The sequence below is a fragment of the Aspergillus fumigatus genome, chromosome 3 (genome assembly GCF_000002655.1).
Source record: "Aspergillus fumigatus Af293 chromosome 3, whole genome shotgun sequence".
Taxonomy (NCBI): domain Eukaryota; kingdom Fungi; phylum Ascomycota; class Eurotiomycetes; order Eurotiales; family Aspergillaceae; genus Aspergillus; species Aspergillus fumigatus.
This window is the reverse complement of record NC_007196.1, coordinates 2952009-2975648: the sequence shown is the minus strand read 5'-3', so window position 1 is coordinate 2975648 and position 23640 is coordinate 2952009. Positions and strand designations below refer to the sequence as shown.

The following is a 23640-nucleotide window of genomic DNA, read 5'->3' as shown; positions in this document are numbered from 1 at the left end:
AAGGTATAGGCATGTCGAGTCTGAGAACGCGTGGACCAGTTGCCAACAATTATATTGATCCAGAACCGAGGAGAAGAACACTGCACTGTATGCACAAGGCCGATTCAGGAAGCGATGCTTGATGTCTTCCATGCAGTGTCCCCCGCAACTCATATTTATCGATGGCTCCGCCTTGCAAGCGGCTTCTAGGTTTCGTTCTCGAGAAGAATCTGCAGAAACGATCCGAGACCCTTTGGCAGCAAAACAAAATATTAATGATTTTGGATTCGGTGACTTCTCGCCCGAGAGCCCATCTCTTCAACCAGTCGGTTCCTGCGGCCTATGAAACAGTCTGAAGCAGAATGTTACAAGTCCTTCCGCTGGGTCTTGGGGATCTCCACCCAGCTAGGTACATGGGCAGAGCCTGTCCGCTGATTTTGGCTGGCTACTTCCGGCATACAGAGTATATGCAGCTACCAACCCGCCAATGTGGCCGGGAGAGAGACCAGCCAACCACTGCATACCGTGGCTGTTGAGATGCATGGTCAACGACTTCAATTCCGACCAGTTCGAGTATGTCACTCTGTCACAGTGCCATTGCTGCTTCTAGACAATGCCTTCAACTAATGCTGTGTGTTCTGGTGCTTCCAGGATGACTCCGCATGCACCTTGCACATTCCGCCATGGCAGCCAAGGCAGCTATTTCTATGAATGTGTTCCCAGGTTTGCCCAGACGATCACGGCTTGTACCGAGGGTAATCTTTTATTACGATTCCAGCTTCGACCAAAAGAAGAGCGTGATGGCTCCTTCCGTGGAGCTCAAAGGAAGCGGATCCAGTGAGCTTCTTTCAGTCTGTGTAAGACCAAGGCGGGTTGTAGACATACAATCTCCGATGGGGCTGTTTCACTTGCTCTGGCAATCTCGCGTCCTTGATTACAAGAAAACCCACGCATGAGGGATCGGCGAACTGCCTAATACCACTGAGATAAATTCATATATTTCTAAAGCTCAGGCACCGAGGACGATCCCGCTTTGGAGATCCTTCACACTGGAAATACCAAGTGGTCCATCGACAACCAGACACTCTGGTCTCATTCATAACATCAAGGCTGGAGGTACTGAGCACCTTGCGTTATTCATCGCCAAGGCGAAATGTTGTAGTCCAACCCAACCGACAAAGACACTCTGTCTTCCATTTCATATCCAAATTCGTTGGAGTGGAGTGCCAACACTAACCTACCACTCGCCTCACTCACAACTGGAAGACGCAATTCAGCTTGCACCTGACATCGATCACTTGTGACAGCACCTGCTGATTTGTTAAGATTCATCACTTTCCAGACGCTACTTGATGGGCAAGGCTAACTCCGTTCATCGACCTAATACATTTCACAGACATTGAACAGTGCATATCACCTAATGACAGTCCCATGTAAAGTGACCTACGTTTTGCATTGATCCAATGGCTCTTCAAGTTGATATGAAGCAAAGTTGAGGCTAGAACGTCAAAGCAACAACTCACTTGACTGGAAGTGTTCTTCATACTCAGTGGAAGTAGAACCTGGTGTTTGACGCGGCAACCTTTAGAATAGAGGAGGCTGTCTGGGTTTGGTGTGTGTTAGGGCAGTATGTTCTGTTCCGGGCTGCCTGCTGATTCGTTTCAGAGAAACCTCAAACAGCATGGATGAGGCTTCAAGTGGCAACCAGAACTTGCAAGTCTTGAGGCTTTGAGGACCTTTGTGACTGTATTTGAACTACACGGTTCCACTCGCTGATCTTTCACAGACCGAGAAAGTGAGGCGCTGTGGCGAATCACTCGAAGGAGTCAGCCAGAGTCATTTGTGTCACCTGAGACAAGAGTAAAGCATAACGAGAAAGCACAAATTCTTGTCGAGTTAGATTATTCGAGTCAGAACCAGTAGACTGAATACGAGGGTGAACCAGAGCATAAAACGCGGTATGATCTCAAATCATTATGGTCTATTCATTTCGTAACTCGTCCCGACTATATCTCTTACGGCTCTCATATGGATACAGCAACATGGTTAGGGTAGTCTATTGGGGAGGAACGTAAGGGTGCACAAGCATCTCGCTGAACCTGTAAAAATTGTTAGTGATTTTTTTCAAACAAGTGATGGATGGGGACTGACTTTTCCAGCTTCTCCTTTCCTCGAACTTCCTCGACCAGTAACGGCATGCGAACAACGTTGAAATCTTCGTAAAGCTCCTCGATTTGCTCAAGGTACTTCTTCTGCATCTTCCTGCGAGCATTGCACTGCTCGCATCCGCTTCCTTCCTTGGGGAACAGAAGCTGGTTTACCACGATGGCATGGGTATCGATACCGTAGCTGGTGAGTTCCTGGATCATACGCTCGGTCTCGTACAGTGACAGGAATTCGGCGATGCAGACACACACGAAGGTGGTCATATCGGGGTTTTTGAACTGCGTGTTCACCTCGCTAATAGTCTCTCGCAGAGACTCCATCTTCTGGAGAAGCTCGTCAATGTTCTGGCCGCCTGGGAGACCGCCACGAGCACCGAGGATCGAGTTCAGCATTGGTCCGAACTGAGACGACAGCTGAGAGAGCTTTGCGAGGGCCTTCTCAAGGACGGTGGGGAATTGAAGGAAACGAAGGGTGTGTCCGGTTGGCGCAGTGTCGAATACAATAACCTCGTACGACAGAGACTTGACTTGCTTCAAGACTTCGGCGAAGGACATGGCCTCGTCGACACCAGGGATCTAAGGGCACTGATTGTCAGTATGGACACACACACTCCCAGTACTGTTCAAGACTGCACATACGCTGAAAGCCAGATCCTGCATCATATTACCCATTCCCAGTCCGGCCAAGGGATCGTCGCCCTGCGAATCCCCGCTAGCGAGGAGATCCTGGATGCTGCCGTTCGGATCAATTTCCATAGCGCTAAGGTTGGAGTATCCATCGACCAGCCTGGCCTCCTTTCCGAACTTCTGCCCGAAAGCGTCGCTCAGATTGTGTGCGGGGTCGGTCGAGATGAGCAGCACGGATTTGCGGACTTTCGCGAGCTGGATTGCGAGCGAGCATGATGTCGTTGTCTTTCCGACACCTCCTTTACCACCAACAAAGATCCATCGCAAGGTCTTCTGGCTGAGAATGGACTGGAGGGTCGGCTCCATGAGATCGTCGCCGTGCACAACCGCGGTTGAAGACATTTTGAGGGATTCGGAAGTTGAGAATCTGGTAAGCAGAAATCTATTGCAACTCAGTGCAGTGAGAAAATGCTCAAATTCTTTGCCAAGGGGTAGTCTGCTTGTTCGGTGAGCAGCGATGGGGTTGAATTTACACACGTATTTGCTTCCCCGCAGAGGCCAAAAACTTTTGATTCTGGTGTATTGGAAGTTTTCAAGAAAATGGGCTCGAAAGAGATATGAGTCGCAGGGACCTGACTTGAAAGTATTGACCGACAAGCAAATACAGAAATAGAAAAACTATCTACAAGCGTCAAAAGCACAATCAAAGTGGTAGAATCATCTGGACGCTCCAGCCATCGTCGGCGGGGCACGTGCTGGAGCTTTCTGCCTGAGGCTTCGAAATCTATGCATTTGGATGATCTCAACTTTACCCAACGAGGTCAAATTGAATCGACATAATGGACCTGGTGTCATCTTCATCAATGAGCACGTTGTAGTGGCTCTCGGATGTCCAGGAGCAATAGTTATGTAGCCAAAACTTATATTTTCCACGAAAACCAGAAGGTCGACGCCCCACTGAAGGTATACTCCGTTCCTATGGAGTACAGCTGTCGGTGCTCTCCGAAGAATGAGAAGCGGAGATAGAAAAGGACCCCATGTGCCAACAGATGTTCATGCTTTATCTACTTTCTGAGAAAAAAAAATTCTCACTGGCTCTCCAGATCTCCTAAAACTACTTGATGGACGTTGGAAACCTACAGACTCAGTCAACAGACCAATTGGTAAGAGCCAGCGACCGTCTTGCCCTCTACCAGAAACAGCTCCAAGCCTCCGTCCTGTCACCGCAAATCACGTCTTCCAGTCATAGTATCTCAAACGCCGCAAAAGCAACTGACCAAATGTCTCGCGATCCCATTACTTGTCATGTCCTTAACACCCTGTCGGGCACTCCCGCCGCAAACCTCCCCGTAACACTGACATTCCTCGGGAGCAGCAATGGCAACAACGCCAGCCAAAGCCCCATCACATTCAACGCAACGACGGACGCAGATGGACGCGTGAAGAATTGGACTGCCACCGCTGCAACAGCTACGACAGTTTCGGGGGTCCTTTCATCGCTGCCGACTGCGGACAGCAAGACGAACTGGGCCGTGCGTTTTGAGGTTGGGCCTTGGTATGCAGCGCAGGGGATTGAGAGTTTCTGGCCAGAGGTGGAGGTGAAGTTTACAGTGAAGGGACGTGGACGGGAGGGTGAGGAGGATTGGCGCCACTATCATGTTCCGGTGCTGCTGGGCCCTTGGAATTATTCTACTTATCGGGGTTCATAAAAAGCGGCCGTTGATGGTTATCATGGTTTGATGGTTTGATAGTGGATCGTTAGTTCCCCTTTTCCCCCATTTTCCGAGAGTGGAGCGCGCACAGTGACGTATCTGGAGAAGCCCTGAAATGATGAAACAGGGCTACCAGAGGTACTCCGTCCGTATACCATTAAGATGAGGTAGTTTAAATGCTGCAATTGAATATATATTTCTAAATGAGCTGAATTGACAAGTAGGTGAACTAGAATTAGAAATAAGTCATCATGGATGTGATATAAACGAAGGTGCAGTGAGATTACCCAAATTAGAACCGATGGTCTGGTCAAGTTGTCAACATCTGCGCTGCTTTGTGACTTGTGACGCTGCTCCTCCATGATCTATTCGATCGCCAATCTGGCTAAGTAAGTATCCAAAGCTGGAGCAGCTCTTGTCTTCTCGAGCATTGAAAGCACTAAAAGCTATCGATCCACCTACTACCACTCCAAGTCAAGCATAGATATGAAACGAAACCAAGTGAACATGGGAATGTGATGGCAAATAATTTCCTATCTGGAAGACACAAGAGTCGATGCTTGTGTTACATGAAGTCAGGATGAGACTCATGTTCAACTATTGCAGGGTAATAGCTGCTGCATGGCAGAATTGAATGAAGCGACTATGGACAGGTGGTACCAATGCAACCCCAGTTCCAACCCAGTATTTCCCCAATATCTTAGATCTATCAAGAGATCGTCAGTTAGATGTTTGGAATAGAGTATTTCCCAGGCAGCGATACTGTGCATTGATTTGCGAGACACTAAGGTACCATAGTTACTGGCCACGTTGAGCATTACCCCATTCGCATCAACTCCTGTGATGGCACAGCGGGATTCGTTGACTTCAACTACCTTGTCTGGAGTGAGAATCAGGCTAATCACAACATGAATCATGCCAGGGGAGCTGGCAGACCAGATTCAATGCATCGGCTCCGTGAAAGCATACTGCACCATTGCAAAGGCTGGCTAAGCCTGGCATAATGCATGCAAGTGAACTACCTTGATGAGCATTACCCTGACAGAATAACTATGCTAACGCACCTCTACCACTTGGTACTGTAGTATTTTGAGGTCATCTCATCTTCCCTTAGACAGAAACACTAGTGCTAGTGCAAATGGGGTTGTTTTTATTGAGAAATTAGTCCATGTGCCTGTTGGCGAGACGGAACCTGAGTGGCAACTGGCGACTTCGGCAGATTTGATTCTGTCGTCCAACCAGAAAATCAAGAACTTGCGATCACGTGATTAGAGCCCACAATGGGAGAGGCCTTCGCTCATTGCGTCATTGCCGCGATCCAATGAGGAGCGCAAATGAATAGAGCATTGAGAGTCGAGACCCAATTAGGTATTGAAGGATTCTTTCCGCCCGGGTCTCGGTTGGCTGGTTTCACAAACTCACACCTATCAGGCTATCTCTGGATCAACTTTCAATGGGATCATTGAATGGAGCCCTACAAAGAACTCTTCCCACTGAGACATGCGCTTACATTCAGGTGTCCTCTTCTGATAGAAATTAGTTGTTAGTACTCAGATCTCGGGATCTCATCCTGCAAGATCATGGTGTTACTTCTGTGACGACTAGACGAGAGTATCTACTCATAGCACACACTAATTACACATTAAAATGTTCTTTGTAAGTCCCAGGTTGCAAAAAATCCAGGTGGGGCACGGAAACTGGCCCATGAGTGGCCGACTACCATTCAATATGGGCCCACCTGTCGCCCAGTGGCCACCCAGCTGGTCCGACATACCCCAAGGAAAATTCCTGTCGTCGTCACCGTGATCTCATCCAAGTTTTCCCTGCCCCGTCTCCTCTTCTGCCCCCGTGATTTACCTTCTATGCTGCTTCTGGACTCTCGTGTGCTGGGTCTGGCTCTTTGATTTCACTCTTTTCGAGTCATTTTTATCCCTGGATAATCAAGCAAGCATTCTTTTACCGTTCTCTCCAGATTACTCAACCAAACAGGGGAGAAAAAGAACAAGAAAAATCAAGAACAATTTGGTATCAAATTCTCCTGTTATCCAACCAGCGCGTCTCGTTGTGGTTCCGATGGGATTTCGTCATTCATATTGGTCGAGAGATATTGCCGGAGAGCCCACAACACCACAGGTAAGGGCGATTGATTTTTGATTTTCTTATTATTCGTTCCCCTCTGGTCTTGGGACTTTTAGTATTTTCCTTCTGTTTCTCCTTTTCTTCTTTTTTTTTTTTTTTGGATTTCCCTGCTATTTGTTGGCTTTCTCCATCTCTCCATAAGTTGCAGATAAAAACGGGGATCAGACTGATCACATATTGAAATTAGGAAAGAAATAATAAAATTGAAGCTTAAAGACAATACGCAGAGAGAAGAAGAAGAGATTGCTGGAATAACATAAATCGATTGGAGGTTGCAACCTGGAAGGGCAACCACAGGTTTTTGTACTCATCCAGGGTTGCATGTTCTGGCGTGACGGGGAACTACTATCAACCTGATAGCACACTAGTCGGATGCTGACTAGTCGAAACGCTTAGCTCACCACCCTCGACCGCCTCCCCTCTTCTTCCATTCTTTTCTTCCACCCCCCTAAAATAAAATACTCCTTGTTGAACCGGACTACGTCACAACTCTTCTTCTCCCCTTGACACCTCGAAAAGTCACTACACACTAAAGTACGTGCGCTTTGCCTTGGGGTGTACGTATAGTACAGCACCGGGGAAAAAGACGAGAAGAAGCAGAAACCAGAACAAACGACAAAGCAAATTATCAACATTATCTCTCTATTACTTGCAAGGATTCCTCTCTTATTCCACTATTCTATTTGATCTTCTTTCCTATCTGGTTGGTCGCAAATTTGTTCTACACTCTCGCCACCAAGTCCACTCGCTTGTTTCCCGTCCTTTTCCCTTCCCCTACTCTTACTCTTACTACCTCTACCTTGGTCACTCTCATCGGCTACCCTCCACTCGCATAATATATTGTTTCCTCCTCCGGGTCTATGATGTCTGCTGCTGTCGCTTCGTCTGTGCCCGCAAATCTACCGCATAGTACAAACACTCGTAATTCGTCGCCGATGGATTCGAAGAAGAACGCGTTGGACGCTGGAGGTGAGTAGTATATCTGTTTTTTGTGCGTCATGGATATGAATTCTGGTACCTTGAACACGAAACCTTCTCTGTCTGTCTCTGGTCCTCCCCTCCTTCCTGAAATCTTGACTCTTTTTGGTCTGGCAGTACGCCACTTCTTCCCCAGATACTGCGATCTGTATCCTGCCGTCGGGATGACCTCACACTTGGCGTCATCGATGGAGGGGATCTTCCTTATCAGATTCCTACCCTGCCAGCCACGCGATGCAACAAATCCGCCTTTACAACACGCACAACACGTTTGATCATATCACTTTGTCGCATCATCGCCACTCTAAACCCTATTGTTCCGTTACTGACCTGGGTTCTGATTGCGCATCCCAGACTCCAAGGCGCCTTCCGATACTAAGGACCAGAAACCTGATGTCGACCCGCAAACCTCGTTGGCGCCTCCTCCGCGACCAGCTGTAACTACTGCCACAGATACTCCGGATTATTTCAACTCGGTTCACAATCCCTTCTCTCTGGAGCCTAACCCGTTTGAACAATCATTTGGGGGTGGTTCCCAGAGCGAAACCCCTGGAAAGTCGTTACTACCCCCTGTAGCAGCGCTCACATCACCTGCTTTGCCTGGCACCAGTTCCACAGGCGGCTATAATTGGTCCAATTCTTTGCGCTCTGGGCCGTTGAGTCCTGCCATGCTTGCTGGACCAGCTGGTGGTAATGATTATTTCGACAGCATTGGCCGAGGTTTCCCAACTCCCAACGAATCTTCTCTTCGCACCGGTCTCACCCCAGGTGGTGGGGGCTCTATGTTCCCTGCGCCGAGTCCGAACTCACAGGCGATTCTGCAGCAATTACAGAGCGGCGGCGCGACTCCCTCCACAATTGAATTCCATCGTACTGCGTTGAGCGCTGCCAAGAAGAACGGCTTGAGTGGTCCTACTTCTAATCCCACAGCCGATTCCGAGGGAGTTCACAGTTCAAGCATGGATATCAAGAGCAGTCAGCCTGCCAGCGTGGATCCCTTCACGCATCACGATGCTGCAGATGCAGCCAACGGGTTGTTCATGTTGGCCAAGGGCGGACAGGCCAATCAATTCGTCTCCAACCAATCGTCTGTCCCACCTCATACTATTCAGGGTAACAATCAATCGCGTGACGCAGACAGGCGTGGATCCCAGAATGTCAATGGCCCCGTAGCCAGTAGTAGAGAGATGAGCGGTGATGCATCTGATATGCAGACAGAACAGGCAAAGCCTTCCGCCAAAGGGAAAGGAAAGAAGAACACTGCCTCGAAATCAGGGACGACAGCCAACAATAGACGCAAAGCAGACGATACACCCGCCAAGGGTCCTAACAAGAAGGCTAAGACAAGCGTTAGCTCCGGTAGCGCCGAGCCTCCGTCCGAAGCTGGCGACTCCGAGGATGAGGATGACATGAAGAAGAAATCTCAGACCGACACGAAGAAGATGACGGACGAAGAGAAGAGGAGAAATTTCTTGGAAAGGAACAGGTACGCCCTTGACTGTTGCATGACTCCCAAGGCAACTCTGATTTAATACTAATATAATCTGACCAGGGTCGCGGCTCTGAAATGTCGTCAGCGCAAGAAACAGTGGCTTGCCAATCTTCAGGCGAAGGTTGAGCTATTTACTACGGAGAATGACGCGCTTACCGCCACTGTTACGCAGCTTCGAGAGGAAATTGTCAACCTTAAAACCCTGTTGCTTGCTCACAAGGACTGTCCCGTGTCTCAAGCTCAGGGACTAGGTTCTCTCATGATGAATGGAATGTCGACAGGTTTCGACCCTCATCCGTACAACATCGCGAACAACATGGGTATGCAGCCAGGTGCACCTATCCCTACTCAGGGTATGCGACGATGATAATGTGATTTCACCCGCTCATGATCTTTAATTGACGCCTGATCATGATTATGACATCTAAAATTCGATCTCCGGTCGACAGTGTACAGGCCGCTTGGGTCTAGACGGAGATACGGTGTTTCTCACTTCAGCTTTTTCGGCCCCCCTGGCCTCTTACATTTCGATTTCTCGGCTGCGACTTTCCCGCCGACCTGTGGCATGGGCCGGTGTTTATGATGTGTACCAACTGCAAAATTGACGGGAAGATCCAGTTGGTGCGATGGACTTTGATTGCACTCTCGGAAGGTGCAGTTTGGGCGCAAAAGACTTTTGGTTGTTTGATTCGTTTCTTTCTCCTGTCTGTCTTCTTATCTCGAATCTTTCTTTCATCAACTCCAAGCCTCAGGTTGCAATTGTGACTCTCCGGGCTCGGGCAGTGTAGTATCTCTGTACTCTGGCCTTCTTTCTGTTCTTCACCGGGGACTATTTTTACTCGTTATTATGTTCATGGGGGCACTGGTGTTTTCAGCCGTTGTTTTCAGCTTAATATGGGCGGCGTTGGCGGCTCAGGATCGTTTCTGGTGTTTTGATGATTTCTTCCGCGTATGGTGTCTTGAGGCATTGTGAATGAAACGCGATTCAAGTTCATATAGCTTTCAGTGTTTATTGGGTCATCGTCACCGGTGTATAATCCTTCGAGAAGCACGAATTGTGTCGCGAATTATCTGGAAGAAGTAGTAGGGATTGTTTATTCTGTGATAAATCAATCCATTAGGCACCTAAGAACTCTCTGCCATACTGACGTCTGCCGGTCTTGGCGTGCGCAAATTGATACAGATCCGCCAAGACAAACACAAACATCCCAGGCTTCAGGAGCCCTTTTGCTATGTGAATTGAAGCTGCCAGTCAAAGTGGATGAGGTAATCTATCAGAAAACTATCTCAGCTCAATTCTCAGGATGCACTGTGGCACTTAGGAGCCTCTCCTTGACGTCGACACATTGATCAACAAACTCCCCACCTTCGCGTTTTCCTTCATCCGCGTCACACACGATTGACTCGAGCAACGCCACACCGAAAGATAGAGGTCCTCGAGAAATTGCCAGCAATCGAGGACAGGCTCTATTTTAAAAGGCATATCCGCGAACGGCGGCCCGGACAATGGCTTCGCGTCAGCCCGCGCGCTCGCGTCGCATCGAAGATGCCCTTTCTCAACTTGTCGATTCTCTAACTCCACCTATCTCCCTCTCAGAGATCGGCGATACTGTCTCCGAAGACCCAGATGAGCTACTTGCCGAAGCAGAAGAACGTCGACACCAGGAGAACCTCGAGCGTGCATGGCGCATCATCGACACATACGGCGGCTCCGGAAATGATCATGCCTCGCCAGCTAACGGCGCAGGCCTGGGCATCAGTCGCAGAGGCAGTTTAGCAGGAGGAGAGAACATCAATAACGCGTCAGACCTTATCAAGCGAAAGCTCCTCCGGGAGAATGCGAGCCCGGATAAAGCTGTGCGGTTTTCGAACTTGTATTCACGGTTGCTGACACAGCCGGTTCTGTCGCAGAAATGGGCCATCCTGTACTTGCTGTATCGGCTGTCGGGCTCAGATTCTCAGGTTGAGGTTGTGGATGAGAATGGGAGAAGTCGGAGTCCGCTTATGGATGCGGGGAATCTGCAGAATATGATGTTGAAGGGTGGTCATCAGAGAGTACGACATTCCCTGGGGCCGAGATTGGATGGGGACTCGGATGAGGATAGCCCTGCTGTCAGTTCCTCTGCTTCGCAGATTCCAGCCAAGATGGAGCGGAAGGCCTCCATGCGGCGGCAGGGGTGGGAAAAGGAAAAGGATGTTGACCAGGAGCACGGGCATGCCACGGCTGACAGGGTTAAAGGAGGTCGAACGCCTCGCGGCGCACACGATGCTGCGCCTGGGGGTAACCGCCCTGTGGACGACCAGAAAGCATCATTTCAAACACAGTCCTTTTCAGATACCTTCGAAAAGCGGCCTCATGAGAGCGGACTTCTACGTGATTTACCCTACAACTTGCAAGGATTATCGTCTTCCAATTTGGAATTCTCGTCATCTACCGTTCTAAAACTACCACCGACTCTCCCCCTACCCATCTTGTCTCTCTTGAACACCTTGGCGGAGCCGTGTCTGCTATATAAAGGTCTGTCAAAGTATGTAGAGGATTCCGGAGGTGGCTTGCTCACCCAGAGCTTGCGGGCTGCTCTTTCAAACGAGCTCCGGTCCTACTTGGGCCTTGTAGCAACCTTGGAAGGGGAGATTCGACGGGCGCTGGCCGCTAGTGAAGATCCCTATCAGTCGAAGGAATCGTCCAAAGGGTTGGTAACGTTGAAACGTTGTGTAGTATGGACAAGAGATGCGACAATGGCGTTACGATTGATGAGTTTGATAGTGGAGGAGGCTTGCAGTAAGTGTGCTTTTCCTTTCCTGGACTGCATTCTTTATCCCTTATCGAGCTAACGGCATTTCAGATAAAAAAGGTGGTCAATTGATATCATTGATCCATAGCTTCTCAACGTCTCATGGAGACCCTTTTGTCAACACCTTTGCCGAGAAGCTGCTCTCACACGTTACACGCCCGTTTTACGATATGCTGCGATTGTGGATCTATGATGGTGAGCTTTCGGACCCGTACCAGGAGTTTTTTGTCGTGGAACCGGAATTCAGACCCAACACGGACCCACGACGGCTTGCGACCAGTGTCTGGGAAGATAAGTATAAACTGGATGACGAGATGGTACCGTCAATCATCACGCAGGACTTTGCGAAGAAAGTCTTTCTTATCGGCAAATCTTTGAACTTCATCAGATACGGATGCGGGGACTCTGGATGGGTTGAGGCCTACTCTAAAAAAGCGTCCAAAGAGCTGCACTATGGTGATACGGCTAGCCTCGAGGCATCGATCGATGAGGCATACAAAACGACTATGGCGCGCCTCATCCACCTCATGGCCGAAAAGTTTAAGCTGTTCGACCACTTGCATGCGCTCAAGAAGTATCTGCTCCTGGGCCAGGGCGACTTCATCGCCTTGCTTATGGAATCCTTGGCATCAAACCTCGATCGGCCTGCCAATTCACAATATAGACATACTCTCACCGCGCAGCTGGAGCATGCCATTCGTGCTTCCAACGCGCAATACGATCCGCCCGACGTTCTCCGCCGCCTGGATGCCCGTATGTTGGAACTCAGTCACGGCGAGATAGGATGGGACTGCTTTACTCTCGAATACAAGATAGATGCGCCTGTTGACGTTGTTATCACGCCCTGGGGCTCCACCCAATATCTGAAGGTGTTTAATTTCCTGTGGCGAGTTAAGCGCGTCGAGTTTGCCCTGGGCAGCACTTGGCGGCGGTGTATGACCGGCGCTCGCGGAGTCCTAGGAAGCGTCAGCGACAAAGTCGGGGCCGACTGGAAACGGGCGAGGTGCGTCATCGCGGAAATGATTCATTTTGTTTGCCAGCTTCAGTACTACATCCTCTTTGAGGTCATCGAGGCCAGTTGGGATCAATTGCAGGCAGACATCTCCAAGCCAGGGTGTACGCTTGATGATTTGATTGAAGCACATACCAAATACCTCAACTCCATCACGCACAAGGGTCTGTTAGGTTCGACATCCTCATCCCGCACCGCATCTGGCCACAAACAAGAGGAGGGCTTCTTGACTCAGCTCCATCAAATATTGAAGATCATGCTGGCGTACAAGGATGCCGTTGATGGGCTCTATTCATTTTCCGTGGCAGAGTTTACACGAAGACAAGAACTCAGTGCGAAAATAGAAACGCGCACTGCTCAGGGGCGCTGGGGCATTACTGAGCGCGATCTCCTACCTTCCCGGCGTCCACAAGGACAGAAGAACTCAATATCATCATTCCCCCCATCAATGGCCCAAACTCCAACTGTCGGGGTTGATGGCGATGGGTTCGATACCCCGGGATCTCTCGCCGGCCAAGAGCTTTCTGCCGACAACCACATGCTGGCATCCCTTCGCACACGACTGCGCGAGCTCTCTGCAGAGTTCCGCTCCAGGCTGAATGTGCTACTGGGCGATCTAGCCTACCAACCAGATGTCGACATGCGCTTCCTTGGAGTCGTCATGAACTTCAACGATGTCTACGAACCAGTCCGGAGGAGGAGGACGGCAACAGCCAGCACCAAGGACAAGGAGCGGGCAAGGCGAAAGGCTGCAGCATCTACCGCGCCTGGAGGCAGCGGCGAGGCAGGGTCCCAAAAGGAAGCCAGAAGGGAGAGGAAGGACACCTCGGGAGCCGAGCATAGCGGTAATGGAAGTGGAACCGGGCCATGATTGATTTCTATTCGAGCAATTTACGCACATGGGTTTAGATGTTGGGAGTCGGGACATTCGTCGGAGTCTGGAGAATGGGCCTGCATGATAATGCGAGATGAATATACGGTTTTCCAGAGATATAGAGCTTTAAGATTATGTTGACCTATTGAACGATTATGTAAATATCACTTATATTGCTGGTACAGAATACTCGAAACATTGTTTTCCCAAGGCCAATCGCTTATCGGTGGCCCAGTACTGATAAGCGGGCGCTGTGTTCCAGACTCCGCTACTCACGTGGAAAATTTTCCAGAGCTGCATTGAATTCACGAAGATCGATATACCTTTCACCAAGGACTAATATCTGTCTAATTCACTCTTCTTGCATCATTTGCAGTATCTCTAATCAAGCGTGCAATATACTCAATTCTCCAATCCCACCTGACGTCCCCGAGAACACCACTTACGCTCCCCATGTCGAGCGAGGAATCGGCGCAGCCGTCGCATGTTTCCGCGTCAAAAAAGGCAGGCCGCAAGCTCAAGCACGCGAAGGATACATCTGCACTAGAAGATAGTGAGGACAAGGAGGTTGTTCAGAAGCACAAGAAAAGCAAAGACAAGAAGAAAAAGAACAAGTCCAGCAATGGGCAGGTCACCGAGGACGCCGCAGTGACGGCCGACCCTAGCGAAAAGAAGCAGAAGCAGAAAGAGAAGAAGAGCAAGAAGCGGCGGCTTGAGGAGGAGAGTGACCGGGGGGAGAAAGGCGTTGCCGAGCCAGGGTCTGAGTCTCAGCAGCGGCGCAAGAAGAAAAGGGTATCTTTTTCGGCAGATACGGTGATGCGGGACGCTGAGGAGAGCGAGAGTGAGAGTCGACCCGATGTTAAGGATGATTTGAAAAGTAATGGGGACGCCGAAGAGGGTCAGGCTCCCCCTGTTACGGAGGAACAGGTTGACGCGGATGACGAGGGCGAGAAGAAAAAGAAGAAGGAGAAGAAGAAGAAAAAGAAGAAGGATAGATCTGGTACGGCTGCTTCGGATACTGCACCGAAGTCTCACGAGTCTCCTATTCTTTCGTATCTCAATCTATACCACCAGAACCGATCCGCTTGGAAATTCCAGAAGAATCGCGAGACGCATCTATTTAAACACATCCTGTCTTTGGAACATGTTCCTGAGAGCTACAACGCCGCTCTTCTTTCTTACCTCAAGGGACTGAAAAGCGAGGGTGCCAGGCAACGGCTACGCCAGGTTGCTGAGGAGGTTGTGAAAACTGAAATGGAAGAGGATCTGGCAAAAGAACAGGAAGCGGAAACGGAAGGCAAGGTCGAGTCTGACACGACAGGCTACAACAAGGCCGTGGAGGCTTTTAGAACACGCTTGTCGCAAGGCAAAGACGATTTTGAAGAGATTGAGACACCTGATTCACTGGACGGAGAACAACTGGCGAAGCTCCAGAGACGGCAACGAGCGGAGCTCGTGTTGTTTGCTGTCAGCGGAAAGTTGTTCTACCTCGAGAAAACCAAAGCGAAACGGGGACCGAGCACCCAGGCTCCGCCTGCGAAAAAGAAGAAGAAGAACCGGACCGCTTTCGTGGAAATTTCGAGCAGCAGTGAAAGCGAGAGCTCCAGTGACAGCGACAGCGAGAAGAATGCCAAAGAGGCCGCAAAGCCGAAGAAAGACAGCTCTAGTGAAAGCTCATCGACCGATTCGAGCAGCGATAATGATGACAACGGTAGTCACAAAAAGAAAGCTACGAGGAAGAAGCAAGGCAGCTCAAGTGAAAGTTCTAGTGGCTCATCGGCAGACTCTAGCAGTGACAGTGACAGCGACTGAAAGTATACAGTCAAGGGCTCTGACCCTCCTCATTTTGTGGATGTCTTCCGCAGCTCGGTTGATCAGCGTATATAGTTCAAGCGTCACATTTATCCCATATCAAACTTTACAATATGGAGTTACACTAGTATCTCATGTATAGCATTGTTGTGTGTATTGCGACAGTCAAACGTTGGTACTTGGCTGGGTTGTACAGAGTTCTTGCAGGTTACGTGGTTATCTCTCAAAATTTGAATCTAAAGACTCCAGTTTTTCAAGCCAAGAAACCCTGAAGAGTGAGATATTATTGGATTCAGTCAATCGAATTGTAGGCGCAAGCATAAAAAACTAACTTGGAGTACCAAGTCCATGTGAGACTGTTTGAAAGGGCATATAAAGGCGGTGAGAGCGGAGCTTACTCAATCGGGCCCAGAAGCTTGGAGCTTCGGCCAGGCACCTTCAAGCACGCGTACATTGGAGACTCACTGTCCTTCATCCTCCAATACGTCTTCCTCTCAAACCCGATTTCTACCTCTTCAGAGCCATATATCTCATTGTTTTTCTTTTCTTTTACTGACGAATAATATCGCCCACCGCAACCATGTCTGGTAAGCTCCTTGTCTTTCTCCATCTGAGTCGACCTCCATGACTTCATCAGAGCTGACGTTCTCTTCCGAATAGGGAGTGCTGGATATGACAGACACATTACCATTTTCTCAGACCAGGGTCGCCTGTACCAAGTCGGTATGTGCATTTTTCGATGGCACGCCAGTTTTCTTCAATCTGCGGTCTCGGCCCTCATCGTTGGCAATGCCGCAAATGCCATCATCGCTCGGCTAAACAACGCTGATTATTAAAAAATTAGAATATGCCTTCAAGGCTATCACAGCTGCAAATATTACCTCAATCGGTGTGAGGGGGAAGAACTGCGCCGTGGTATTGTCTCAGAAGAAAGTCGCTGTAGGTCATTTCATCCACTTGCAGGATATTGCAGCAATCTAATCGAACCATCAAAGGACAAACTGATTGACCCGTCGTCTGTTTCGCACATCTTTCGGCTTTCTCCCTCCGTCGGTTGTGTCATGACTGGCTCTATTGCTGATGCCAGAGCTTCTGTCGACCGTGCCCGCGGAGAGGCGGCTGAATTCCGATACAAATATGGCTACGAAATGCCTTGCGACGTCCTTGCAAAAAGACTTGCCAACATCAACCAAGTGTACACACAAAGGGTTGGTCTTTCTGTGGTTTTTTGGGTGATTGTCAAGTCGCAGACTAACAGAACATCTTCAGGCTTACATGCGTCCGCTAGGCGTTGCTATGACTCTGATTTCCGTTGACGACGAGAAAGGCCCACAACTCTACAAATGCGATCCCGCAGGATACTATGTCGGGTACAAGGCGACTGCATCCGGTCCCAAGCAGCAGGAGGCGCTCAATTACTTGGAGAAGAAACTGAAGAACAAGGATTATGCTGAGGGTAGTTGGGAGGAGGTGGTCGAGCTCGGTATCACGGCCTTGAGCAACGTGTTGAGCGTCGACTTCAAGAAGCACGAATTGGAGATTGGTATCGTTGGTGGTCCTCGAGCAGACGGCAGGGAGGGAACAGACCCTTCGTTCCGTGCCTTGACGGAAGACGAGATTGACGAGCGGCTACAGGCCATCAGCGAGAAGGATTGATTTTGGTAAAGGAGAACCCATGTTGTTAGATGCAAACGACATAACAATGCTACTCCTTTGATGCTCTGTGCGCTGTTTCATTCGGCCCTACTGCTCATATGCCTGGAGCGCCTTGTTCAATGCGAGTCCGGGTCCTTGATTCAAAAAGGTAGGTCACATCATCGTCCGCTGTCCTCCACATCGGTGGCAACTTAAACTATGGGGACAATGGCTGTGATATAGAACCCTTGCTATCTGACAGGCTCGGATCGAGGGCGCTGTGGACTGCAACATGCGGGAGCTGCATTTCGACTGCGCCAAACTCGCTTTGGTAAGCGTTACAGTAACCGGATGTAGTCGATGTAAAGCAGCGTCAGGGATGAACCTACCCAGACATCCTTGTCAACTGTCCGCTACGATCTATAGTTCGTTAAAGAGGATGTTACTCCTGCTTATTTCGCCACATGTGGATCGTGAGTTCAGGTCTCTGGGGCCTCAGGCACTAAGGTACCACTTATCACTTTTCCGCTTTCAGCTGCAGCTGCTATTTTTTAATTTTTGGCGGTGCGGCCGACGTGTGGCTGAGCTGTGTGTGATGTGGCTTGATGCTCATTGTTACCTATGTCTGCCACAACAGAATCCTCATGGTCAACCATCTTCTTGTTAACAGCTGCTTTTTTACGTTTGTAAAGTTGTAAATACAGATGAGCACATTGCCAATCGGCATGTGGCGGAGATGTTTGCCTGTGTCATCCAGCTGGAATGTGCTCTGCACTTTTCTTGACTTTCGAATCGCGACTGACTCCAAGAATCATCGCGCCAGTTTCGGACGAACCACAACACGAGCTCTCTAACCTACGCCCCACTCTACTTAAGATGCATACACTATGACCCTCTGTAGATATCCTACCGTTATTCCGAGACCCAGCTGCCAGGCACTATGGTGGATCAGCATTCCGCTGACTCGGTTGTGACATATGAGAAAACGGGACAAATTGGCCACTGACCATCGACCGTTCGATATCCATTATTCTGTGGAGTGGTTCTCTATCAATTGTTTAGTTTTTATCCGCTCCTTTGACTCCCCTGCTCCAATCACTCTGCTGCATACCAAATTCATCATTTTCCGAGCAGGAGCCAACCTTAGTCTCACGCTTAGGTTTCGGCTTCTGGGCTTCGGGATACGACAATGAAAAGGTCTATGTGGATGTCCGGATGCATGGCGAAACATGGATCTTTTGTTTGCTCCAGATCCACTGTTGTGGTCATCGCCCAGCTGTGCTGACGAGCTGTGATATTCTAACCTGCTTTTTCCAGCAGCTATTGGTGCAGCCAGCCACGGCTAGGAATTGTCTCTTTGTGTAGAGATCTTGTCCTTCCTGCGTCTCCAGCTATGCGATTCTGAGCTGGTATATTGAGCGATTGATCAATGGAGGATCAACCTTAAAAGGAAAACCCTCCCTTGACCAGGGGACGAGACTTTGTATACGAAACATCTTGAGCACAAACGGGTTGGTCCTCTTGTGTGTTTGCCGTTACTCTTCTGCATTTTTGGTCTTGCAGTCTTGTCGTTGCTTCCTCCCCTCTGTGCTTTGTGTGTTCTCAAAGTGCTTCTCACACAGTAGCAATGGCTGATGGACGTAAGCAGTCTAATCACCCGGCAATGGACACTTCGAGGTAGTCCGCGACCTACAAGATGCTAATAGGTAATTCATATCATAGTTAATCAAGCTCGGGCCCTGAGGGTCGCCGAGATCGTCAACGACTACCGGACGCTTCTCATACATATTCCCCAGCAGGATGTGCAAGCACCGCCAGAAGATGCCCATGAGGAAGGCTATGTTGTGCTGAGGGAGAGCATTGCTGCAGCGCGGACTCTTATCTCGGCAAGCTACAATGTGAGAGCAGTGCCTAGTCAAGCGAGCAGTGAGGAGATGGAACGTGCAGAACTGCAGAGGTACATATCATCCACCACCGAGCGAACAGCTGAGGAGACATATTCTTATCTGCCACACCGCCACACCGTTAGAATCATCCTCGACGCCAGTGCACGGCGCTTCCAAGCGCATAAGATCTACCTTCGAGCGACGGCAGCCAGACGCTGGGCGATTCATCGGCAAAGTATCCTTCGGGGTCAGAGACCAGGACCGCAACATGCGAGCCAACTGAAGGCTGTAAACGACACATTCCGACAGGTAGGTTTCCTTTCGCAAAGAAACCCACTCTATCAAGCATAGCCTGACCTGGAGTCTTGTCAGGAACTTCAACAAATAACTGATGCGCATGTCCTTGCTGATCTTCGGGCTGCGGATGTCCGCGCAGGACACTGGCTGGACGACGACCCGTCTCTGAGCGCGATTCTGGCCTTGATCCGGTCACAATCGTAAAATCCGAAGTGACTGACATTCCTAGTCTTCACTCTGGTTCGCGGAATTCAATACGGGAGGTGGCATGATGCATTTCTCTTCATCCAAAAGCGCCGGTCGCTAATCCTTTGGAGGGACACAAAAGCAACCTGCGGGCAATCTTTCGGTTTTTTTTTTTTTTTTTTTTTTTTTTTTTTTTCTATTGTCCATTCTTCTACATGTTACTATAACTGATGATATCCCTCGAGTAACCAATTGTCTGTGTATTTCGGGTTTAGATATAATTGAAACTTGACGTTTCCTACATCATTGTTCCTGATCTGTTATTACTGCAACTGATTTGGGTGATTGTGTGTCCATCCAGCAGACCCGGAGGTCTCTGATGGTACAGAGTGTCTAAACGAGTCTTCGGTACTCTAAGCACGATGCCAGATGCCGGACGACTAGATCACAACGTCGCACTCGCCACAAGAAAGCATAATAGCCATGTCACAGGATTGAGTTCTGACACTTGTTCCTTGTGGAGCATCTGTGATCTTGATACTACTTCAAGTGGAGTCAAGGTTTGGACACATCCCAGCTGAGAGACAGTGGGGCAAGAAACACAGCAGCCCACTGTGCTTTTTCCCCCCCCCGAGTCGAATGGTTTTCTGTTCCTATTTTGGGTTGAAATGCATAGACTACGGTAGCTATCTAAGCCGTGAAGAATGCTCAAAACAGTATATTTCCAGTCTGTCTTGTGGATTGAACTATGTGGCCGTGGGAAGGGTCCTGCAGTAGCGTTGTGTCGGTTAACACCAATCAGTAGACCAACTTTGTGGGTTGCGGGCAAAAAGTTCAGCTGGTAAGGTACTCCGTAAAGCGTCCAGAATGTGGTCCACTCCTGGCTGAACTTTTTGAGGTTTGATCATCGATGTTTGGGAATTGCCTCGGAGTCAAAGCTACGGGGACTGCTATGGTTCATCTCATCCCTGTAGAGATGCAGAAATCTGTGGCTGATCACACGAGGTTTACAGTCGTCTGCTGGGATCTAGATTGGATCGTGGAATGTGCAATTTTTACGTTATCCTCGGCCACGTTGCGTTGCATTTTTCTCTTTTCTGTCCAGTCAGGAACCGGCAAATTGTCTGCTTTATTTGTAACCAATGAATCGATTCTAGCGAGATGGGGGGAAAAAAAGATTAAGCAGGCATACAAAGGTTCTGCTGTTGATTTCTCAAGTGTTTCACAATCTGTGGCATTTCTATCATGTAGAACCTCAGTCATTTTTGTTCTTCTACAAGTTGACCCCCTCGTGTGATCTATATTTCAAGTTTTGATTCATCTGTCCACCTCTACCTCGACCCCCTTCATCTGTAGATGCATTCTAAAGCCGCTCTGTCGGTGCTTAAATGTCCAGATTAAGTTGATCGGACACGATGCGGGATCGTCCCGTGGTTGACCAAGTGCAACCCAATGTTCCCATGACAGAACTTCACTCTGGTTTCAGGTGCATAGCAAGAGCCTCTCGAGATGTGAAAACGAACTAGGACTGGATGACACCAAAGCCAGCCGACACTCTTTGTGTTGCACAATTCCTCTGTCCCATGACGGCTCGACAGAGCTAGCCCAAGTGGGGTATCTCTTGAGGCTATTCCATTTCTCTGCCTTAATCTGACCTAGTGCTGTGGTGGTAAGCTTCACAATATCTCAGTCATTGTTGTATCCTAGTTTGAGAGGAGAGATTCAGATAATCAGGCAGCAAGCATTGTATCTGGAGAACCAAGCTTCTTATCCTAAAACCTGTCTAAAGCGCTTTCTACGGTGAGTAGGATTAGTATTTAGGTCGTCTATCACTGTCCTTGCTTGTCTCTTCGTTCCTTTTAATCCTATTATTTACTCACTTTCTGCGCTAGGTTATTAATTTAGAGCTGGTGACAGTCTCTTTCATCCTATCTATTCACGAAAAACTGGAAACCTCTGGTTTTCCTTCACAACCTCGCGAGTAAGTGCCCCTCATTCACTGTTCTCACAGCCTCGCGAGATATCTGGTAACGCCATGCCCTTTAAATAATTTCTTCTCCCCTACTTCCTCTCCTTCTTTCCCTTCCCTCATAGTATCGTCCTTCTTCACTCCTTTGTGCTTCTACAGAGATCTAGTCTGCTGGCGGTACCTTTTGTCTCTCCTTTAATCAGCCTACCATCCACTGGTGGAAGAATGGCGTCCAATCCTTTCAATTACTGTCTCCTTTGGCTTGTAGCCTTTATTGGGCTTGCAGCTCCCCTCGCTCTTTCATTCTCTACTGGAAATGGCACTGGTTGTCGTACGCAGTCTAACATTGTTGCAGCTACCGAGCATTTTGGTGAGGTCAACATGGAGGGTGGTTACAAGTCTATCGCATACTTTGTCAATTGGGTGGGTATTTCCCTAGTTCTTCGAACGAATCCAACAGGATCTAGCTGACGGTCAACTAGGCAATTTATCAGCGCAACTACCATGCTTTCGACCTTCCCGCGGACAAATTGACTCATGTTCTTTACGCTTTTGCCGATGTCCGACCCGATTCGGGGGAGGTGTGAGTATTCATCGAAGCACACTCATTCTTTGTGCTCAACTCGACTAATCGTGACGACAGGTTTCTGAGAGTTGCATACGCGGATGTCGACAAACACTACCCCGGTGATACCTGGAATGAACCCGGAAACAACGTTTACGGCTGCATCAAACAGTTGTTCCTCCTCAAGAAGCAAAACCGCAAGCTCAAGGTCCTTCTTTCCATCGGAGGCTGGACCTTGTCTGCCAATCTCACCCAGGGAACAAGCACGGATGCTGGACGCAACACGTTTGCCCAGTCTGCTGCAAAGCTGCTCCTTGATTACGGCTTTGACGGTAGGTTTTCCCTTTCATGATGCATTGGGCTGCTGCAGTTGCTGATCGATCAGGTATCGATATCGATTGGGAATATCCCCAGAGTGAGTTTCAAAGATGGCCATGGGGTGACCAGTGATTGATGACTTTCTGTCTAGACGAAGTTGAGGCTCAGGCTTATGTGTCGTTGCTTCAGAAGTGCAGAGAGGTGAGTGTGATTCTGCATGTGTCGTCCGTCGGCACGGTTAGTGGACTGACCTCCCTAGGCCTTGGACAGAGCAGCCGGTCCCAATCGCAGGTTTCTTCTCACGATTGCTTGCCCTGCCGGTAGGTCTTCGTCCTTGCCTCTCTGCAGAATCATTCTTTCGGCGCTGGTCAGCCAGTGGTGTGCGTCTAAATTGACATTCAAATCTAGGACCAAACAATTACTCCAAGCTTAAGCTGAGAGAGATGACACCTTTTCTCGACTTTTACAATCTCATGGCATACGATTACGCCGGAAGCTGGGACTCCGTTGCCGGCCACCAGGCCAACCTCTTCCCATCCAATGGCAACCCCTCTTCCACCCCGTTTTCGACGATCCAGGCCATCAATTACTACACTCAGGTCGGAGGAGTCCCGCCTTCCAAGATCATTCTGGGAATGCCGCTGTACGGCCGTGACTTCTTGAGCACCAACGGGCCCGGCACCCCCTACTCGGGCAATGGAGCTGGGAGCTGGGAGCATGGTGTTTGGGACTACAAAGCTCTCCCCCAACCCGGAGCAACGGAGGTCTTTGACCAACAAGCAGGTGCCTCTTGGTCCTACGATGCAGGCGCCCGCACCATGGTCTCGTACGACACCGTCACCGCCGCCGAGATGAAAGTGAATTTCATCAAGGAGCAGGGCTTGGGAGGCGGCATGTGGTGGGAAGCCAGCGGTGACAAGGGAGGAAAGGCGGCGAATAAGGCCGATGGCAGTCTCATTGGGACTTTTGTGGAAGGCGTTGGCGGCGTAAATGCACTCGAACAGAGCCAGAATAATCTGGACTACCACGAGTCTCAGTTTGACAACCTGCGTGCTGGTTTTCCTTGAAGCCAAACTGACGTCTGGATACCATGTGACGTTACCGGGGCTTCTAAGGTCAGGCCTTACTTGATTGTACTTGCCCATCTTTAACAGAATCACCCTTAGCGATTCACCTCAGGTGATCTAATGACATGACGA

At 49.4% G+C, this 23640-nt stretch overlaps 8 protein-coding genes across 8 annotated transcripts; 7 read left to right on the top strand and 1 right to left on the bottom strand.

Annotated features, from left to right (window-relative positions):
* Positions 1 to 2035: 2035 nt before the first annotated feature.
* Positions 2036 to 3173, bottom strand: arsA (ArsA family ATPase; the record flags this gene model as incomplete). The annotated part of the gene is made up of 3 exons (XM_749391.2): positions 2036 to 2078; positions 2131 to 2720; positions 2784 to 3173. The coding sequence occupies 3 exons, from the start codon at positions 3171 to 3173 to the stop codon at positions 2036 to 2038; spliced, it is 1023 nt and encodes a 340-aa protein (XP_754484.2).
* A 719-nt stretch (positions 3174 to 3892) lies between these two features.
* Positions 3893 to 4480, top strand: AFUA_3G11340 (hydroxyisourate hydrolase; the record flags this gene model as incomplete). The annotated part of the gene is made up of 1 exon (XM_749392.1): positions 3893 to 4480. One exon carries the CDS (start codon positions 3893 to 3895, stop codon positions 4478 to 4480), a length of 588 nt encoding a protein of 195 aa, XP_754485.1.
* A 3002-nt stretch (positions 4481 to 7482) lies between these two features.
* atfA (bZIP transcription factor atfA) lies at positions 7483 to 9459 on the top strand (the record flags this gene model as incomplete). Its single annotated transcript, XM_749393.2, has 4 exons — positions 7483 to 7591; positions 7718 to 7869; positions 7987 to 9086; positions 9153 to 9459. 4 exons carry the CDS (start codon positions 7483 to 7485, stop codon positions 9457 to 9459), a joined length of 1668 nt encoding a protein of 555 aa, XP_754486.2.
* Positions 9460 to 10598: 1139 nt separating this feature from the next.
* On the top strand, positions 10599 to 13770 carry AFUA_3G11320 (tubulin gamma complex associated family protein; the record flags this gene model as incomplete). Its single annotated transcript, XM_749394.1, has 2 exons — positions 10599 to 11874; positions 11939 to 13770. 2 exons carry the CDS (start codon positions 10599 to 10601, stop codon positions 13768 to 13770), a joined length of 3108 nt encoding a protein of 1035 aa, XP_754487.1.
* A 286-nt stretch (positions 13771 to 14056) lies between these two features.
* On the top strand, positions 14057 to 15861 carry AFUA_3G11310 (WKF domain-containing protein). Its single transcript, XM_749395.2, has one exon. It carries the CDS (start codon positions 14227 to 14229, stop codon positions 15583 to 15585), a length of 1359 nt encoding a protein of 452 aa, XP_754488.1. The 5' UTR covers positions 14057 to 14226; the 3' UTR covers positions 15586 to 15861.
* A 130-nt stretch (positions 15862 to 15991) lies between these two features.
* Positions 15992 to 17311, top strand: prs2 (proteasome core particle subunit alpha 1). The gene is made up of 5 exons (XM_077804427.1): positions 15992 to 16172; positions 16246 to 16308; positions 16430 to 16524; positions 16581 to 16793; positions 16855 to 17311. The coding sequence occupies exons 1-5, from the start codon at positions 16166 to 16168 to the stop codon at positions 17239 to 17241; spliced, it is 765 nt and encodes a 254-aa protein (XP_077660578.1). The 5' UTR covers positions 15992 to 16165; the 3' UTR covers positions 17242 to 17311.
* Positions 17312 to 18847: 1536 nt separating this feature from the next.
* AFUA_3G11290 (uncharacterized protein) lies at positions 18848 to 19743 on the top strand (the record flags this gene model as incomplete). The annotated part of the gene is made up of 4 exons (XM_749397.3): positions 18848 to 18860; positions 18943 to 19177; positions 19250 to 19415; positions 19479 to 19743. The coding sequence occupies 4 exons, from the start codon at positions 18848 to 18850 to the stop codon at positions 19605 to 19607; spliced, it is 543 nt and encodes a 180-aa protein (XP_754490.2). The 3' UTR covers positions 19608 to 19743.
* A 1955-nt stretch (positions 19744 to 21698) lies between these two features.
* Positions 21699 to 23508, top strand: AFUA_3G11280 (glycoside hydrolase family 18 protein; the record flags this gene model as incomplete). The annotated part of the gene is made up of 7 exons (XM_749398.3): positions 21699 to 21981; positions 22041 to 22141; positions 22202 to 22455; positions 22509 to 22538; positions 22593 to 22642; positions 22701 to 22761; positions 22850 to 23508. The coding sequence occupies exons 1-7, from the start codon at positions 21784 to 21786 to the stop codon at positions 23506 to 23508; spliced, it is 1353 nt and encodes a 450-aa protein (XP_754491.2). The 5' UTR covers positions 21699 to 21783.
* Between the last annotated feature and the right edge of the window lie 132 nt (positions 23509 to 23640).

Bases quoted from the DNA above. Each gene is read 5' to 3' on its own strand.
- AFUA_3G11310 (XM_749395.2), top strand. From the start codon at position 14,227: ATGTCGAGCGAGGAATCGGCGCAGCCGTCGCATGTTTCCGCGTCAAAA.
- prs2 (XM_077804427.1), top strand. The intron at 16,309-16,429 runs GTATGTGCATTT...TTAAAAAATTAG, and splicing joins GGGTCGCCTGTACCAAGTCG to AATATGCCTTCAAGGCTATC. The intron at 16,525-16,580 runs GTAGGTCATTTC...GAACCATCAAAG, and splicing joins TGTCTCAGAAGAAAGTCGCT to GACAAACTGATTGACCCGTC.